Here is a 20434-nt window from a genome sequence, read left to right as displayed (position 1 = left end):
ACCCCACTAAAACAAAAAATGAGTAGTAAGGAGAAAAAATTTTAATTCAAACATTGGTTACAACTGTTTAAATGAAGGCAACTAAACTAATATACAGCCTAATGGTTTTTTATGTTCAAGAAATACAAAAGGACTTTCCTCATTATTTTTCAATATATATTTAATAATTTTCATTAAGGATTTAATTAGAATTTTAAGTGACTAAATGAACATCAAAAACAGAATTTAAGATTTATTACAATCTGATTTTATCAGCAAAGATTTAAGTATGCAAGAAGACAAAATATGTTTCTAAAACACAAGTTAATGAATCTATAAACCAAAATGTTCCACCTGCATAACCTCAAGTTTGTTAAATATTTCCATATTCCTATCCTCAATATCCTCATATATTTTAATTTTTTAAATAAGTAGATTATCTGCACACAGAAATAAAGTTATGTAATATTTCTGACTTGATATACAATATTGTGTTAAGAAACCTATATAATTATTCTTGTTATTGGGATCCCTGGGTGGCACAGCGGTTTGGCGCCTGCCTTTGGCCCAGGGCGCGATCCTGGAGACCCCGGATCGAATCCCACGTCGGGTTCCCGATGCATGGGGCCTGCTTCTCCCTCTGCCTATGTCTCTGCCTCTCTCTCTTTGTGTGACTATCAAAAATAAATTAAAAAATTTAAAAAAAAATTATTTATTTAAAAAAAATTATTCTTGTTATTGTAATCACACAGAATTGCATCAAGTGAATTCTATCTTCTCAGCCTTTGGACAGTTAAGCACATTTACTTTCCTGGACATCAAAGCTGAAATATAAATAATAGTTAAGTTCTCCTTGTACCTCCTTCCTCACATTCAAGGAATTCTACTAACAGCTCTTAAATTCATTTCTTTTATTCCAACAACACTGCCACTACATTTCAGATGTGTAAGTCTTGCCTAGATTGATTTTCCTCACTCCAAATAAGTTTGGTTTAAATGCTTCCCCCCTACTGCCAAAGTGACCTAACAAAAAAAATATGACTATCATCCTAATGCTTAAAATCTTTCAATGATTCTAGTATCTAAGGAAAAAATTCAGAACCACATCTTTTCACAAGCAAGTTTGTGTTGATGTTTCAGGCTTCCAAACGAACTGCACCTCAAAGAGATACATTTTTCCAGAGTGTTTTTTTTTCCTTTCACTCTCTTACATATATTGCTGTTCTCTACACTAATAAAGCTTTCCCTATTTATCTAAGTAAATTCAAATCATTCTTTGTTAAGAAGCTGCATCTGCCTCACACCAAGCATGAATAAGCAATATCTAGAACTTCCACAGCATTTTATCTGTACTTCTATTAGCACCTCATTTTATTTCAATGTTAGGATTTGTACTGATTCTTCATCTCATTGTAATAAATGTCAGTTCTGAAAAAGGAGAAATCATGTTTTAGGCATGTGTTCTCCCAGTGTCTAGAAACAGCACGAGCTGAGGGCTCGAAAAATGTTTACTGGATTAATGAATCACATTACAAAAGATAAAAACTATATGACATACTTTAAAAAGATGAAATTACAAGAGTGGAATAAAGAAATGCTATTACTATGTCATCACTGAAAATGCCTTAACTTTGCTGCACAGTGATACTAATTTACTAGCAGATCTGATTCACTTTTTTGAGAATTTAGCCATGATATTACTAATATCTTGGAAATATATACTCTATGGATAGTGACAGAACACAAATTGTCTTTATTCTGGTCACGTATTTGCTTTTAAATTATTTTTACAGTCTTTCAAAAGAGAAAGACAAGCCAGAATAACAGCTGGTTTTCTCCATCATGTAAGCTGCCACCTTGATTTTTCAGTATAAAGTAAAACTAAAGTCATGTATTACATTCTCATTACAATCTCCTTAAAAAAAATAACTTTTGATTATGCTAAATAAGTGATAAGCAGGCAAAGGCCACAATAAATAGACATTAATAAAAGAAGAAATTCAAACGGCCTTCGTAATGCTTCACCAATAATGAAGGAAACGTGGAAAAACAAATACTATTTCCCTATCAGACTCCCAATGCCTAACTGAATGATAATAGCAAATGTTGCTGAGGAGTGTGAAAAAAAAAAAAAAAAAACAAAGGAATACTCAAATACTGTTTGTTGGGAGCTGACACACCATTTTAAAGAAGGCCATTTGGCAGTAACACATCAAAAGTCTTCAAAATGTGTATAACATTTGTCCCTATAATTTATTTCTAGGGATTTAATCTAAAAAAATAATAGATTCAATATATACTAGATACTATATATACTAGATATTATATATATCAAATAGATACTATATATATTAAACCACTGAAAACAACCTAAATCACGATACATAAATATAGTGGTTGGTCACTATTCGTTAAAAAGTAATTACAGAGATTTGGATATATTAGCTTGTAAAGAAGTCCACCAAAACTAAACTCATCCATTTGATTCTTGGGCTTCTTCTTTTGATTGTGTTTCCCAGACTGGTTTTTCCCTGATATTCCATTATCTTTTAATGAGAGTATAGAAACCAGATTGATATCACAACAAAGTCAAAAAACAAGTTATAGAATATTATATATAGCATGAATGTTTTAATAAAATGTATAAGAACAGAAAAAACTTGGGAAGTTATATATTAAGATGCTAATGGAAGGGATCCCTGGGTGGCGCAGCGGTTTGGCGCCTGCCTTTGGCCCAGGGCGCGATCCTGGAGACCCGGGATCGAGTCCCACGTCAGGCTCCCGGTGCATGGAGCCTGCTTCTCCCTCTGCTTGTGTCTCTGCCTCTCTCTCTCTCTGTGACTATCATAAATAAATAAATTAAAAAAAATAAAATAAAAAGATGCTAATGGAAGAAACACACAGACTGGTTAAGAATGACAGTATATTTTCTCCTACACATGGGTTAAATAGTGTAAATCAGATATTTAAGTTGTAATCATAATGTAATAAAGAATATAACTAAATGTTCAATGTCTATTAATTCTCTTTGACAAGAACACAAACAGAAAAGAAATAAGAGATCTTAACTTATAGCTCCATAGTTGTTATTCTGTATATTTAGAAAAATACAAAAAGAACACCAAACAAATGAAGCAACAAACTATGTGATCTGACCAAAATTTATACTTAATAGTTTACAAGCTTTAATTTTAAACCCAGAAAACTGCTTGTCAAAGCTACTAAGTGCTGATATATGACTGTAACTTAATCAAAATTTATATTGTCTTTTAAATGCAAAATAAAGGGGAAAAAATCATCTTAGATGTTAAGAACTATAAAAAGACAGTGAGTTATTTCTTTTTAGAACATTATTCCAGGTGCTATGCCAGCAACTACAAATCCTGGAGTTTGAACTCTCAATGCTTTCTCTTGTTGTTGTTGTCTTTAACTCTCAATGTTTTAAAAAATATCTCCAAAGGAAATCCTAAAATAAAATACAATCTTCACTCAACAATATATGCAATATTATAACATTGTTATTCACCCTGTACTTAAGTTCACATGTACCTAACCCAATACAAAAGTGACAAAGTTCATGAGTTAAATATACCAAGTATATTTTACCTGAGCCCACAGCTAGAAATAATCGAATAAATAAGAGAGAAGGTACTGCTTTTCCCTACACAATAATTCCCATTAATAAATGTAAAAGAAATGAAGAAAATAGAAATTTATCATTAGATAAACACCATGTAATAATAGTTACTTACCAGCAAGATCCACCAATGGATGCTAAAGTGAGTGGGTGAAAGCTTAAGAAAAAACGGGGTATTTGCATAGTCTCAGAGTATCTTCTCAAGATCTTTATTAAATACAAAGAAAAAAATATTTTTTCCAGTGGAGAAACCCAGCAGAAACTATCTAACTCCATGAGATGGTAGTTAACATAGAAAGACATCAACAAAAAAAAAAAAAAAAAAGAAAGAAAGAAAGACATCAACATCACTCTTGATGTTATGTGTTTTAAAAAGACACATCACTTTCGTGTCTTTCCAAAATGCATAGCTTCAACCTAATCGTAAGACATCACATAAACTCAAATTGAGAGGCATTCAATGAAGTAACTGACCATTACTCTTCAAAACTGTCAGACGAACTTAAGAGACATGACAAATAATGTAGTATGAAATGCCAAACTAGATTTTAGAGGAGAAAATGAGTATTAATGAAAAACTGGTGAAATAGCTTAGTTAAGAATGTTATACTGATGCCAATTTCTTAAGTTTTGATAAATGTACTTCTGTTACTGTAAGATGTTACAACTGGGGAAGCTGGTAAAGGGTAAATGGGTACTCTGTACTGATTTTACAACTTTTGTCTAAGTCAAAAATGATTCAAAATTTAAAAAAATGTAAACATTATTTTTATCTACTTAATGAATGTTGTCAAGTAAACTTTAAAAATTATTTGTAACAAACTTGGGGCTGACTCGTATCTAAAACTAGAAGATAATATCACTTAACTTACCAAAATGTACTTGTGCAATAGGAATGATAATACCTATTATGCAGTTCTCCTCTGAGGATTAGAAATAACTTTCTTTCTGATCTAGCAAGAAAACAGTAAAGCACAATGGTATGGGCTTTTGCATTATCAGCTCCGTGTCCCTGAGCAAATTGTCTAACTCCTCTGTGTTTCAGTTTCCTCTGTACACAATGCAGGTAAAGTTAAATTTAGCTTAAAGGATCCTGGATAATGAGCTAGGATAAAAGTAAATTATGAATACAAAGCATTTGACTCAGTATCCAGTACAGAGTTCAAAAAAGATTTAAGGTATAACAGAATGAATGTTGAAGTGGGTAGTCACTATTAATAAATTTAATGTAGTGCCCATGTACTGCCAAATATAATTCACATACATAACTGCCAAGTTATTAAGAAAGGATGGAGATAAATCTGGAATACTCTCTTCATAAAATAGGGATACATTTAATATACAAATAAAAGATTTCCACTCAGAGTAGCAAAGAATATGGGTGCTTTAAAAAACAAACTCTTAGCTACCAGGAAAACACAGCTGTTTAAATTAATTTTGGATAAAACCAGAAGTCCTGGTTTAAGCAAGAAAAGGCCTGGGACAAACAAGATAGACACACAGATTAAGAATCACTAGATAATAAAAATCTATTTGATAGTGAAACATTTTCCATAAATGTTATTTGCCTTTATTTTTGCACTAATATCAGTACATTAAAAGATTATTTCAATGAAAATAAAAATTTCTACCCACGACTATTTCCAACATCTATTATTAACCCAACTGCCCTGGGAATGGTCTCTTAAATTCAGTGGTTGCCTAATATATTCTAAATTTTAGGCTCATAACCATTTAAAACAAGAAAATTACATCATGAAAGACTATAATTATAATACAGTTCAACAAAACACAATTTTGAAGCTATAACTCATCTACAGTTCATACGTGGATCCTGAATTTAATGAAAATGCTAATTTAAAAAAAAGGTTTCACACTGTTATCTCCTGATTGTGCAACCACCCTGATAATTTCAGGTCACAAAAAATTTTAAGTAAGATTTCAAAATGCTTTTCTACATGTATCTATTATACTTGGGAATATTCTAAAACCATCTCTATTTCTACCTTTCATACAACTATTTGAAACCCTTCACAGGTGTCAACAAATAAACTGTACACACTTACCAACACCTTGAGGCCGACTCAACCTTACAGAATTATTTTCAAATTTTTGGACATGAGGTGGGTATTCTTTCCTAAAAAAGGAAATTTATATAGCTTTATTCTAACAGAAAAAAATATTTTCAAAATGAAAAGGCTGAGGAAATACTTACAATATGTTTATTAAAAGAAAACAATAGCTTCTTTGCCACATAAAAAAAAAGTGATACTATAAAATAAAACTGTATTATAAGATATACTAAAGCTTATTACATTGTAAGGTCCCTAAGAACAGTGACCATATTTTATTTAGACTGTTAATCAAAGCCCATAGTAAGCAGATTTTCAAATATATAGTTAATAATAAATGAATCCAAATCATTGTCGTTTCAGAGTAGCCACCAAAGTTATATGGTGCACAAAACTTTAGTTTTCTTTTGGAACTGTCTTCATAATCAATTCAAAAAACCACATAAAAAAAGGAAAATGTATTACTTCATTGTCACACATTTTCTAAATTAAAAAAATCAGCTTAAAAATAACCAATTTGACCAATTTTACTGTAAATGTTTTTAGTTATTCAAAAACAAGTCAATGACTAAAGGAATAAATGGCTATTGAGATACTGGCCTTGAGGACATTTCAAAGTCAGCACAAAAAATGTTATGTACAAAACCAGAAATTATGAAGTATTTTAGTCTTGTACTATGACTATATTATGAAGATATAATACTTTAAAAACTTCTAAAAATATTCCCATCTTACTTAGCCAAGGAATTAAAAATAGAAGAAGCTATATTATTATTTGTAAATTCATACACATTAGCATTCAACACCTATAGGGGTATACAATTAAACAAAAACCATAAATAAATTTTTCTAAAAGAAATTTCATATTCTTATGTTATAAAAATCAAAGCACTCAAAAAAAAAATATGGGAATGAAACAAGAAAATAGTTAATAGTAGTGATAGTAGTGTATTTATAATAGCAGTTAGCAGATAGTGAGCATCATGTGCCAGGTACTATTCTAAGAGCTTTATAACTATTAAACAATCCTCACAATTACCTTATGAAGTATATACTATTATTAGCACTTTACAGATGAGACTGAGGCACAATAAGGTCAGTTAACTTGCCTATACTCACATAACTATTAAATAGCAATGCCAGAATCTGAAATCCAGCAAATTGTATCAATACTGTTAAGTAATGGAATTTTCATGATTATCAAGCAGCGTATTTGTAAAACTGGGCAATTTCAACCATGATAAAATTTTTAAGATTCATGAGGATAGGAGTTGTAAAGATGAGAATTTGAGTTAGAGATAATAGTACTACTAGCACTAATAAAGAAGGTAGGTTTTTAGCTAATTACACTAAACTTAAAATAAAAAATAAGACTCATGTTTTTATATTCCATACATTTTCATACCAAAGAGGATATAATGTAGTCTTATCTTTAACTCAAATAACCGTTTTTTTAAATCTCTAATTTTTATAACTCTTCACTTTGGAAAAATAAAGATACAAACTTTAAGAATGCAACAGAGGCAATGAATCTGAGGCAAAGTATGATGATACGATCATGGTAAACTCTAAAAATTATTTTTAAAATACTGTATAACACAAATAGTATACATTCTTAAATACTAAGGATTATCAACACAGAAAATAATTATTTGACAGAGAATGGGCACAAAATCTGAAAATACAGATATTTTGGATTTTGTTATTTTGAACCTGTTTATTCATTCTGGGGTATGCTACATATTCAGGTTTGTTCAGTAATAACTGACATAAATCATTTAAGACAACAATCATACATGTGAAGGGACAGGTGAAACTGCTGCATTAAACACGCTGTATTCTTTGCAATTTTGACACAGTGCATTAAACTACATTTTGCTAATGAAGAACAAACACCACATATCATATAATCCATGACTATCATGTTTTATAATGTAGTGTTAATAAATTATTCTTTATATTTGGCAACATTTCCAGACCTATGGCCATATTAGTATTTTCTATGTGTTTCTCTATCTATATAAATAGGGAAAACTAATTTTTCTTTCCAAAATATGTATGAATAAATTATTGAAATAAAAGCATACCTTAAAATTTAATACAAGAATTTCAGGATGAAAGTAGTATTACTTTGACAAGAAAATTTTTGAAAACTTCCCAGCCACAAACTATCTTATATTCTGTAAAATTTAGTTTTTGAATCCTTAAGACTTCAGAACTCTCTTCCAACATGGCCGAAGACAACTCTCCAAACAAGACCACAGCCATCAGTCACAGACATGCTGTACCAAATTCACAAATCAACTAAAAATCCTCTTCAAGGCATTTGACCAAAATCCTTACCCAGGTTATGCTACCTACCAAACGAAGACTGGCTTTAAAAGTCAACACTGAAGAGTCTGGAATTCAGATTTGGTTTCAGAATCGAAGAGCTAGACACCAGTGCCAGAAAAAATCAGAACCCGATGAGGACTTAGAATCAAGACAAGCCCAGGATCACCCTGAAGAGGATATTCAAAGTAGAGAAGACTTCCTCACAATTTACACCTTCATCGAGGCATTTACGGACAACCCTTGATAGCAGAGAGCAACTTGCTAAAGAAATTGGCATTCCAGAGAAATTTGGTTTCAAAATCGGAGATCTGGATTTCATGTCCAGAGGAAAAAGACCTGATGATGAAGACTTAGAACAGAGACAAAACCAGGAACAGGATCTTAGGGATGTGAGAGTTCAAGACTCCACACCCGTCGTGGCCTCGAACTCACCACCCCAAGATCAAGAGTCACATGCTCTACTACATGAGCCAGCCAGGTGCCCCTGAAGTAGGTATTTTAAAAAGTAAAATATTGTGGTCAAACAGGGATTCTTATAGGGAGTGTGGTAATTTTTAATACTCTAAAATTTCATACCCAATTAATAGTTATATTCCACAAAAACTAAAAGTAAAAAAATCTGTATTAAAAAAATAAACTTAAGCTTTTAAAAAATTTTGTTAGATGATCAAAAATCAAATTTTATGTTAATTTCTAGGGTTCCATCACCCTACAGATAGGAAAATTTCAAACTCCAAACATGTATGAAGCCTAGGTTTTCTCAGTGGATATTTCTTTCTCACTTCAAATCAAGCAGAAGCATAGAAACTTCCCTGCCATCTGTTATCTAGAAGGTAGGGTTTGTTTTTGGAGGTTTTTTGTTTTGTTTTGTTTTTTGCTTGTGAGGGTTTGTGTTTTGTGTAGAAGTTTAAAAAACAAAAACAAAAAAAAAAAAAAAAACTTCACGGACCCACACTTTGTAAGCTGCATAAAACAACTGGAAAGTTTTTTTTTTCCTTCTGTGCAGAATACTTTAAATAACCTCAAAATGCTCTGCTATTAAAGCTTAGGCCTCAGCTCTGAAAGTTTTTTAAAATAAGTTTAATTATGGAATTATTTTAGATTTGCAGAAAAGTTAAAAAATCAATTCAGAATTATATCCCTCGCCCAGTTTCTAATGTTAGCACCTTCATCATTATACATATGTCAAAAAAGAAACCAACACCAGTATGCTATTAACTAAATGCTAAACTTTATTTGAATTTCACCAACTATTCCACTAATATCCTTTTTTTGAACCAGAATCCAATCCAGGATTCACTGCTTTTAGTTGTATTGTCTTTCTAGCCTCCTCTGTTACCCAGTCTTATATGATCTCTCATGACCTTGGCATTCTGGAAGAGAATTATCAATTATTTTGTAGAATGCCCTTCAACCTGGGTCACTCTTAATGTTTTTCTCACAATTAGACAAAGGCTATATATTTGGGGGAAGGATACTGCATATGTGAAGTGCTCTTCTCATCACATCATATCAGGAAGTATATAATAATATCATAAAATTTATCACTGGTAATGTTAACCTTCATTATTTGGTTAAAGTAGTGTTTGCCAAGTTTCTCCATTCTAGAGTTACTATTTTTCTCTTTCTACACTCTATCTGCAAATAAACAAGTCAGTCCTGCACACAAAAGAGGTGAGGGTAAACTCCATTTCCTGAAATCTGGAGTATCTACACAAATTATTTAGAATTCTATAATAAACAGTTGTCCATTTCCTTCAATTCACTTTATGTAGCTTGTAAAACCCTAGGATAGCTGAGTAAATAAACAATTTACTCAATCACATCCTTTAGATTATAATCCAATTGTTGAAGTTTTAGTCTTTGGGCACACTTTCAGTTGGCTCCTGTGTCCCCTTGATGTGGTATCATTTTTTTCTTTATTCTGGTAAAATATATATATATAAATACAAAATTCACAGAAATATAGAATGCTTCATAATCTACTTATTATCCTTATATAAGGGCCATAAAAATCTTTTCTGTAATGTTACAATTTTAGTACATGTGCTGTTGAGGCAAGGACCCTTTTGTTTTTTGAGTAGTTGCTTGGTTTCTAACACTAAAACACTTCACATTCATTTTCTGTTTTCCCTAACCCAAACCTAGAATGAGTCATTTCTCCACATTACTTTTTTAGAGAGTGGTATTAAAAGCCAGGATCTGGGTGCGGGGTTTTTGTTGTCTTGGTTTCTGGTGGATTTTAATGATAGCTCAATTTATTCTTTCCATTGCTCTACCTGATCTAAAAGACATGTATTTCTATAAAATCAATGTATTCATATTCAAATGTTAAAATTCATTATTCCAAACTGATGTTAAACTCATAAATCAGTCTAATTTTCCAAGAGATATATTTAAAATCTTCTACAGCTGGCCTCTAACTGGGAACTTCATACATTTTAAATATTTTAAGGAAATTTTAAATGAAGTTGTTATACTTTTATAGCCTATGCCCATTACAAAACTTGCTCCTTCATCCTATTTAGTACTAATCCTTAATTCTGTTTTTATTAAAATTATACTCATGTTTTCTGTTTGCTTCTTTTGTGATTCTAAACAGCCTTTTTACCTTACAGAATCTTACTTTATGTGTGATTCTTATAAACATAGTATAACTTGGTTTAACCCAAACAATTGGTCTTTTATTAAATATATTCAACCCGATCACAATTACTGTCACAGCTGACAGACTTGATGGTTTCCTTTCATCCTTTACTGTCTGTTGTATAGATTTTTATTATTTCATCTCACAGAGTAAAATGTACTGATACAAAAGTTCCTCTCACTTTATCTCCAACAAAGATTAACATAATTCTATATAAGAATCCAAGGGTTTGGGGGATCCCTGGGTGGCGCAGCGGTTTGGCGCCTGCCTTTGGCCCAGGGCGTGATCCTGGAGACCCGGGATCGAATCCCACGTCGGGCTCCCGGTGCATGGAGCCTGCTTCTCCCTCTGCCTGTATCTCTGCCTCTCTCTCTCTCTCTCTCTCTCTCTCTCTCTGTGACTATCATAAATAAATAAAAAAAATTAAAAAAAAATTAAGAATCCAAGGGTTTCATGGGCTAGGTTCAACTTAAAGATAACTGCTGCTGAATAAAGCACTCGGGTATATTCATTATAAGGTATTTTATAAACAGTTGCTGCTTCATATCTGGTCTCTGCCAGTCATCTTAGCACAAAAGACTGAAAGAATTTGAAGATCTATTACTATTACAGAAATTTCAAATTTTACAATATGTAAGTCAGTTTTAAATAATTACCTCACTTGTTCCTCACAAATCTCCTTTAAAATGGGCAAATATTATCCCCATTTTACAGTAAGGCATGTGTCTAATGGTATTGCTGATTACTCAATTCCATATCTTCTGACTCCTATTCTAGTATTATTCCAACAAGAATGTAAGCTCCAAGAGGCTAGGGATTTCTGTCTGCTCCTAGAATAGTGCCTGGCACATAAAGTCATTGAAATATTTGCTGAATGTATCAATGAATAAATTTCCACTACAGAAATATGCATAAACCAAAACAGTGCAAAAAGTCAGTATAAACCTTCCAAGACTATTGTGAAAAACAGAATAATCTAAGACCTTTATATTAATCTGAGAATATTAGAGTACTTACATTTTATCTGGCATAACACAGGAAAAGTATTTATATAAACCAAGAGGCTGTTTTGTGTATGATTGTATAAAGAGTTATTTAATATACATTCTTCAGCAATTTTATTTTCAAAATCTTATTAATGGTTTTCCAAAAAATATGTAGTCACGAGTTAACAATTTTAAAGATAAAATGACTCATCGACATCGGAAGAAAATAATGCTTTACTCAAAGATAAAAATAGATACAATGGAAAAATAGTTTTTCTTTCCCAGGAGACAGTAAAATATCTGCACAACCCATTCACCTAAAACATGTAAGAATTGTGAAGTATTTCAGAATTATAAAATATGCCTAATTTCCTGCTGGCAGGATCATCCTTATATTTCAGACCTTAGTGTTCATTAAGGAAGGGGAATATATGCATTTTTAAAAATACTGCAAGCTGTCCTCTTTAATTTCTCTACAACTTTAAAAAATTATAAATTTAAAATTATATGAGTAAACAAAATTATAGAATGTTCTTTCTTTAACCTTTACCAATTACATAAAGTATTGGTTTAATACAAGGGCTATTAACTTTTTTTTTTTGTGGGGAGGTTCATAAGAGGCTATGAGATTCTCATAAAAGAAAACAGATGTACATGCACAAAAAATTCTACATAACACACTGAGGAGAGAAACTATTCCTACAAACATTTGCTTTAAAACAATTGCAATCATTGCACTATTCAAAGAAATGTGCATTCTTAAAAAATTTGTTTCCGTGTTATTTACGTCATTCGACACTCCTGCTAAAGGACATATGCCTACCAATGTTATTACAAAGGGAACAATTAGTGATCATAAATTCTGTTTTAGGTCAAAATAGGAATATATTGATGTTTAGAGTTTTAACACCATGCTTAAGGTATTCTAATTCCATTTTCCCCCTCAACTCTAACTCATAAAGTGTAAAAAGTATTATCAATAAAATATAATAAGAAAAATTTTAATGCTATTAACTGAAAACAACTTTACTACTAAGGCATTAAAATAGTCCACTTTTAAAAGGAAAGCAGTCACGTCAGCATAAATACATAACCATACTAAGAACTGTGGTAAAACATTACCCACATAAGTCAAATAGCATGTTCTGCCATTAATGTTTCCATTTATTAAAATAATCAATAAGCTTTAATGATGAACTCTAATTCAATGGATATTTTTCAAAGCACAAAAATAATCTGACATTGTACTGTTATATCCATGCTCTAATGTCATCAATATTAAGCTTACCTTTCCTTTTGGTCCAGACTGCTTAAAACATGAAAAAGAAAAAAAATGTAAGAGGCAAGACCTCATTTTTGATATATCATTGTAGTTTTAGTACTGCAGTCAATAAGGCAAAACTCTAATGTGATTAATTTATTTTAAACACATTATATATATGTTATATACTAAGTTTAGAATCTTGTCAGATATGTAAACTGTTTTTTCAATTTTTGTTAATACAGAAAATTTATATCTAAACATATTTAAGAAAAAAGGATGTACAGAGATGAAAGATTCTTGAAAAGGGCTTTATTTGACCATCAACCATTTGAAGATATGTTATTTTAAAGTATTCATGTAAATAGTCTTCAAAGAACAATTTCCTGAAAGTTATAAAATTTTTAGTGGTTCCAATTCTGTTACCAGGTGTGATAATTAGCTTCTGAGTAAGAAAAAAAATTTTTTAAGGTTGAAACTTGCATTAAAGCCATAAATTAAATACAGCAGTATATAGTTTGGGATACAAGGCAAGGCCTGAGATTTAAAATCCTAGCCTTTAATAAAAAATCCAATGTATAGCAGGTTCATCCTTCTCCACAGTTTATGGAAAATTTAAAAAGCTATCAGTATCAATAACTCAAGAGCAAAATTATAAAAACTTTTAATCTAGAATAAGATTCATATCTTAGAATTATTCTTCATCATTATAAAATGATCAAAATATTCAGAACTAATTGTAAGCAAAACACTGTTTACAAATTCCCTGAGTCCTTATATTATTCTCATATTTTTATAGCATGGAACAAACAAGTAAAATATCAATCCTGGCAAATTAAAATAAAAAAAAAAGTTATGTGGTTTTGCATAAACAACACTGAAAAGAAACTCTTATTTTAAGTTTTCAATAGTAAAAAAAAAAAAAAGAATTAAAAGCTTACATGAAACCACAGTAGAAATTTTACCTTACCATAAAAAAAAACAAAAAAACAAAAAACAAAACAGGATAATCTGTATAAAATAAATTTATATTGGATAAATGACAAAACAGTGAGGGAATACTACCATACCCCTATTAAAATAAATAAAACGAATATATAGTTTAAGTATAGTCCAACTTATCTATTTATTTCTACTGGTCCTCTATTTCCAGAAAAAAAAAATGAAAACCAAAAGTTAGATATTAATACCTAATACAGCCATTTAGCTTTACACTGTTGTGCCCAAGAAGTGAGAAGAGTTTAGTAGACTCTTGTTTTTGTTTTTTTAAACTCACCTGTATAGAGTAAAGGAAAGAGGTAGAAGACAGAGTAGCAGTAGAAGAAACAGGTTTGGTTCTTTCCAATAAACCAAGGGAGTTAAGGAAGAAAACAAAAAACACAAAACAAAATATATATATGCTCATGCTTATTTTTCTTATCCTTGAAGAAAATGCATTTATTATGATATGGTATCTAATTTGTAAGTCACTGTGCTTCCACAAGATTCTTTAGTATGTGTTTATTATCAAGTCCTGACCTAGAGGAGCGTACATATTAAAAAAATAATAATAAAAAAAAAGCTTTTGAAAAATGGAGAGGGAAGCCATTATTAGTAATGTAGGACTTTTTAAAATGTCAACTTACATTCTTGTTGGACTATTTCATTCTTGTACTAGTGCTGTACTAGCGTTCTTAAATGTTTTAAAAAAGGAAGGAAAAAAGAGAGATTGATTGATTCTGGTATCCATGACCTGATTTAAGACTTCAAAAATTCTTTCAAGGTGTGCTTTTCATTAATAATTAAATCTTGCTTATTCCAGGAGCCCATTTTCCCATTTATGGATTATATATGCTTTTGTAGATATTCATTTTCCCCTACGGTCCTTACAAGTCTTTTATCCTTAATAAAAAACAAAAACAAAAACAAGTGAAAACGTAAATAAAACATAAACCAGTAAATATGCTCTTTTAGCAAGTCTCACTGAAGTTAGGGATGGAGATAGTATAGTGATATATAGATTTTTAAATTTCTGCATTTCATTTTTCTATACTAAGACTACCCCCCACCTTTACTACTAGTACATAAGCAACCTATCTTCTAAATATGATTTATACTAACATTTGTAGTAGCAATAAGAAAATAGATTGAAATGCAATGTTCTCCCAAATAGCAGCTAATCTAATCAGATGTATTAATCTCCATTTATTCCCTTCAGATTAAAAAAGTGTCATGTATTTGTTTTCATAGCTTACTAAAGAACTACAAATTATTCAAAATGCAGGAGTTACTTTTTAAAGACAAATTATAGGGATCCCTGGGTGGCGCAGCGGTTTGGCGCCTGCCTTTGGCCCAGGGCGCGATCCTGGAGACCCGGGATCGAATCCCACGTCGAGCTCCCGGTGCATGGAGCCTGCTTCTCCCTCTGCCTATGCCTATGTCTCTGCCTCTCTCTCTCTCTCCCTGTGTGACTATCATAAATAAAAAAAAAAATAAATAAATAAAAATAAAGACAAATTATATTTCCCTCTCCAAGAGGACTGTATGAATTACCAATTTGTGGCATTTCCTTTCATTTCAAATTAAGAGTTGAGCTGTAAAAGCCAGTGAAAACCAGGGTGCTCACCTCACCTGAAGTCTGACAACTGTGCCAACACTATTAAATTAAAACTAAAGGTTTAAACAAATGAAAAACAATAACAACAACAACAACAACAACAAAGTTTTGGTAGTAACCATCTTAGGTGAAGGCTTTCTTCATGCCTTTGAAGATGTGAGTCCTACCACATGGAGGGTTCTCTTCTAGCTAGTACACTCCAAAGCTTCTTTAATACATGCTTTGTGAATTCTTCACAGCTCCCTTCTCTGTAAATAGCACTATGCAAACTGTGTCTACTACACTGTGCTTACCATGTAATTATTTTTTTTTACTTGTCTTTCTATCCTCTACCCTAGTCAAAATTGAGCTTGAAAGGAGGGATTTTGTCAAAGTCACCGTTGACTACTCTATACCTCATCTATGTGTGGCACGTAGCATAAACTCACTCAAAAATTTTGAATGAAGAAAATGAGAAAAACTCTCAATGAATTGTCTTTGAATGTCAAAATCTTCTTAATGACATTAACATAGTAGGAATAAGAAATGTTTATTCTATAAATAAGGGACAAGGATAAATAGCATCTGTCCTGACATGATTTTTCAGTTTTCCTTACTGCCCCTGGTTGTTCTTGTCAAGGACTTTCATTCAGGATGTCTCTCTAAATAAAAACTAATTCAGCTTGGTTTTTTGGTTTTTTTTTTTTAAAGAAATAATATTTTACTACTAAATGCCATTTTCTCTTCACAGAATCTTTTATGCAGACAGCAATAATATATATACAAGGTATAATAGGTGTCAAGACCTAAAATAAAACAAAGCACAAACCAATTTCCAAACTGAAATCAGTTTTTTAACATTACCAAAGATGAGAGCAGGGATGGGAAGAATAGGTCGTACTGCAAATAATTCCAAACTAATAAATAAGTTCAAAAGCAGTAATAATTTTGGTTGTAGAATATATCATGTGATTATAAAATATAAATGAGTATTTCAACAAGGACCACATTTTCAGAATATCAAAAAGACAAATCTTTGTCAGCAGTGAATTCTATCAACATGATCAGTGTGTGAAAATACTGTGTCTTCTCTTTTTGCCTTCCCATTAATTACTCTCCTTTTATTACTTAGTTTCGTGTTTGTTCCATTTGTTTGGCCAAAGAGCTTGATTTATATACTTTACAGTAAGAGAAGCCAATTTTTTGGTATTTTTTGGTATGTGCAGTAAGTTCTCTTTTTAGTTGCATTTCTCAAATATTATGATCTTATGTTTATCTATGATAAAATAATATATTTATGCAAAAGAAAGATCTTATTCTAAAGTATGAGAAAGATTTAAGGTTTTTAAGTTAAAAATCTATGCTATAGCAAATCTATGTACATAGTAAATATAGCAAGGGTTTCTAAGAGTCACGACATTTTCTGAATGGGCAACAATCTAGATTGACAATTTTAAAAAATGAAGAACAGCATCTAGCATATATACCAAATCTTTAAACTTTACTACTTATAAGAACACTTTACACAACTATTCATACCGCAAAATTATTTTATTGTTGGAGCCTAAGAATTTCTTAATCAATTAAAATTGACTCAGAACTGAAATTCAACTAAAATTTTGTGACATCATATTTCAAACACTAAGCTTTCCCCACTGTTACTTTCATTATTTGAAGGTTCAAGTATTACTTTGAAGATCAATGAGAACATCCAAATCTACTGAAACACAAAATTTTCTCAGTTAAAACTAATAATGTGATTTATTTTATTACTATGAAATCCAATAAATCTTAAAATAAGTAGCACAGTAGAAAGTACTGTAGTTTTTACTCATCAGAGCTAAACTACCAGCTGAAGATTTCTTGTCAACGTTGTAAAATCAGATTAATTTAACTGGAATATAATGCAATAGGAAGGCTTTTATTTAAGTTTCTATTTACAGAATGTGATTTATCCAAAAGCAGATATAAAATAATAAAATTCTAGGACATGAATTACTTCAGAGACAGGAATATCTCATTACAGACAAGAGAAACACAGTAAAGTTCCATAAAGTAAAAAAAAAAAAAAAAAAAAAAAGGTTAAAGAAAAGAAAAGAAAAAAACAGTGCAAAACTATTAAAGAGGATGGTATATATTACTAAACAAAGGCAATTTGAATCCTTACCTTTGGGCTGCTGTTTTTACTAGTGATATCTGTGCGTTAGCATGATGAAAACGTCTACCATGAACTACAGTTCCAGAACATACTGATGCATTTTGTGCATTTTCACTGCAGATGCAAGAGACAAAAAGTAATCTGAACAGAGGAGAATTACATACATATATGCAAAATAAATCTGAACATACATATATACACATAAAAATCTTCACACTAAAAACTATATATCAACTCAATTGACCATGTTAAATTGTCCATTAGGAATTTTCTGGGGATCCCTGGGTGGCGCAGCGGTTTGGTGCCTGCCTTTGGCCCAGGGCGCGATCCTGGAGACCCCGGATCGAATCCCACATCGGGCTCCCGGTGCATGGAGCCTGCTTCTCCCTCTGCCTGTGTCTCTGCCTCTCTCTCTCTCTGTGACTATCATAAATAAATAAAAATTAAAAAAAAAAAAAAAAAAGGAATTTCCCACTTCTCTGAATTTGTCTCTGGAATGTTTCCAATACAATTCATGAAAGAAGATACAGAGTAAAAGAACACTAGAATAGAAATTAGGAATCCCGGGCAACGCTGGCAGTTCAGCGGTTTAGTGCCGTCTTCAACCCAGGGAGTGATCCTGGAGACCAGGGATCGAGTCCCACGTCAGGCTCCCTGCATGGAGCCTGCTTCTCCCTCTGCCTGTGTCTCTGCCTCTCTCTCTCTCTCTCTCCCCCTCTCTGTGTTTCTCATGAGTAAATAAATTAAAATCTTTAAAAAAAAAAAAAGAAAGAAAGAAAGAAATCAGGAATCCTAAATGAATGTTTCATACTATAAAATACCTTATAAATTAATTCTGGCATTTTCTTCTTCTCTATTAGGAACTATCCATATAAAAAGCTTTTAAACAATAATATTACAAAATTTTCTTAAATGCCAAAATAAAAATCAAATGTACGAATTATAAAAAAAAGTGGAGTCTCTAATTCTACTTCTTCAAAGTTGACATTTTTAAAAAATGAAAAACAGCATATGACTTCAAAGTTACTTAGCCTTTATGTACCCCAGTTTTCTATCTATATATTGACAAAATTAAAATGTAACAGTGATTTTCAAGCCTATTTTTGGGAGATGTAAAGCCCAATCATACCAGTAAAAGTAGTTCCCTATGACTACCACTAAGGAAGGGTAGGATGTATCTAGAAGAGAAGAGGAATAAGAAATCTTAAAAAAAAAAAAAAAAGTCCCTTATGAGAAAATTCTGATTATGTATCCTCTAAAGGAGACAGAACCAGTCTACCTCCAGTGCCTTCTACTCCTAATACTATAACCAAGATTTTACTAACTATATGAGAGCATGCTTATCTTATGAAATCCTATTCTATTGAAACTTTTCTTGAAATATTTTTATTCAGAACCAAGAAATCACTGCAATCAACCTTAATCCCAAGATTCAAAGCAAAAAATCCACACCCTGAAGCAATTCTACCTCTTGGCTAATAAAGTGAAAAGAAAAGGTATAGGTTGGGTCAACTGCCCACAAAAGTAGTTAATTTTTTAAGTCAAACCCTTTCTTTTCTATAGAAATGTGTAGTGAAGTGCCTATACCTCAATTTCTTATTGTTGCTCAACATGTTAAGCCCAATGGGGTTGCCTTTCAAAGGTTTTAAATTTTCAGCCTTGTTTCGTCTTGCACATGTCTTCCAGGGATCACCAGAACTGGTAGAAACAATTTCAGACTGACGATTTAACTGTAAAAAGATCCATAAACATTGAAGACTCAATAAACACCATAATACGATTATTTGAAAACCTATTTTTTTTAAAAAGCTGTAACAATTGTACCAGCCATTGGAGATGGGAGAGAGGGATGACACTGGCATGAATTTAAGGAAAATTCAACTGCAATACTTTTTTTTCCCTAAGGATAACACAAATATGTAGGAATATTCATTGTACCAGACATTCAATAAAAGCTTTCAGACTCATTGAGACAAAAGTCTTCAGTTCTTAGTGATAATTTACCCAAAACGACACTTTAAAAATCATTATTTTCGAAGCTTTATTTTGAAGCAATAGTCAAATATTTTATTTTATTTTTCATTCATTTATAAAATAGTCACAAGAAGACAGGAACATGGCTTCCCCCCCGCCAAATGATCTCTACAGAAATCTAACAGTTCCCCTAAAAAAAAACTCCCACAAAAAAGATCTCCTGAGTACAGAGTTCATTGTGCCAACACCATTCTTATTTTAAGCATATCAACATTATAAAATTCCAAAAAAAGACCTATTTTGATACAATGCTTATCACTTTCTCCTCCTTGAGACATTTCTTTACTTCCTAATCTTTTACAGCCATGGGCTTCAGACTCCTCCACTTCTGGTAATGGCAGATTAGGTAATGAAGATCAATTTCCTTCTACTATCTGAAAACTAGGAAAAAGGCTAGACAAAAGACACATTAAAAATATATGTGTTTGAGACATCTGAGGGCTCTGAAAGCAATGAAGAATTAGGAATTAAGATTAGGAACAAGGAACTCAGGGATCTGAGCTCAGATTTATATTTTCCCCTGAGGCATCTATTGATTCCAGAAGATGTAGTTGAGAGGCTAAGCTGAACTTTCAACAGAGAGCTAGAAAGACAAAAAGTAGAGATGAAGATCCACCATATATGAAGGGCTTTGTAAGCCCCTCAAAATTTGGATCAGAATTATATCCTATGAATAAAAGCCTTCATATAGATTGAAATACAGCTTCTAATCAACTCGACCCTCAGTTCAATTAAGGCAATTCTCAAATTT

General features: G+C 31.7%; 1 protein-coding gene, 1 non-coding gene and 1 pseudogene across 9 annotated transcripts in view; 1 reads left to right on the top strand and 2 right to left on the bottom strand.

Moving 5' to 3' along the window:
- Positions 1 to 20434, bottom strand: part of SENP6 (SUMO specific peptidase 6) — a 115085-nt gene that overhangs the window by 60712 nt on the left and 33939 nt on the right. For 4 of the 8 annotated variants that reach the window (XM_055329599.1, XM_055329602.1, XM_055329606.1 and 1 more), the window contains 4 exons: positions 19237 to 19379; positions 17659 to 17763; positions 12944 to 12964; positions 5683 to 5753 (listed from right to left, as the gene is read on the bottom strand). In XM_055329599.1, coding sequence (XP_055185574.1) covers positions 5683 to 5753; positions 12944 to 12964; positions 17659 to 17763; positions 19237 to 19379 — 340 coding nt within the window. Of the gene's footprint in view, positions 1 to 3731; positions 3815 to 5682; positions 5754 to 12943; positions 12965 to 17658; positions 17764 to 19236; positions 19380 to 20434 lie in introns of those variants that run through there. The other 4 variants (XM_055329601.1, XM_055329603.1, XM_055329600.1 and 1 more) reach the window with 3 other exon arrangements.
- LOC129512358 (double homeobox protein A-like) lies at positions 5769 to 12933 on the top strand (annotated as a pseudogene).
- On the bottom strand, positions 9982 to 10087 carry LOC129513195 (U6 spliceosomal RNA). The gene has a single exon (XR_008665176.1). It is a non-coding gene; the product is annotated as a U6 spliceosomal RNA (small nuclear RNA).

The sequence above is a fragment of the Nyctereutes procyonoides genome, unplaced genomic scaffold, assembly GCF_905146905.1.
Source record: "Nyctereutes procyonoides isolate TBG_1078 unplaced genomic scaffold, NYPRO_anot_genome, whole genome shotgun sequence".
In the NCBI taxonomy this organism is placed as follows: domain Eukaryota; kingdom Metazoa; phylum Chordata; class Mammalia; order Carnivora; family Canidae; genus Nyctereutes; species Nyctereutes procyonoides.
Note: the sequence above shows the minus strand (reverse complement) of the source record. Positions and strands in the feature narration are given on the sequence as shown.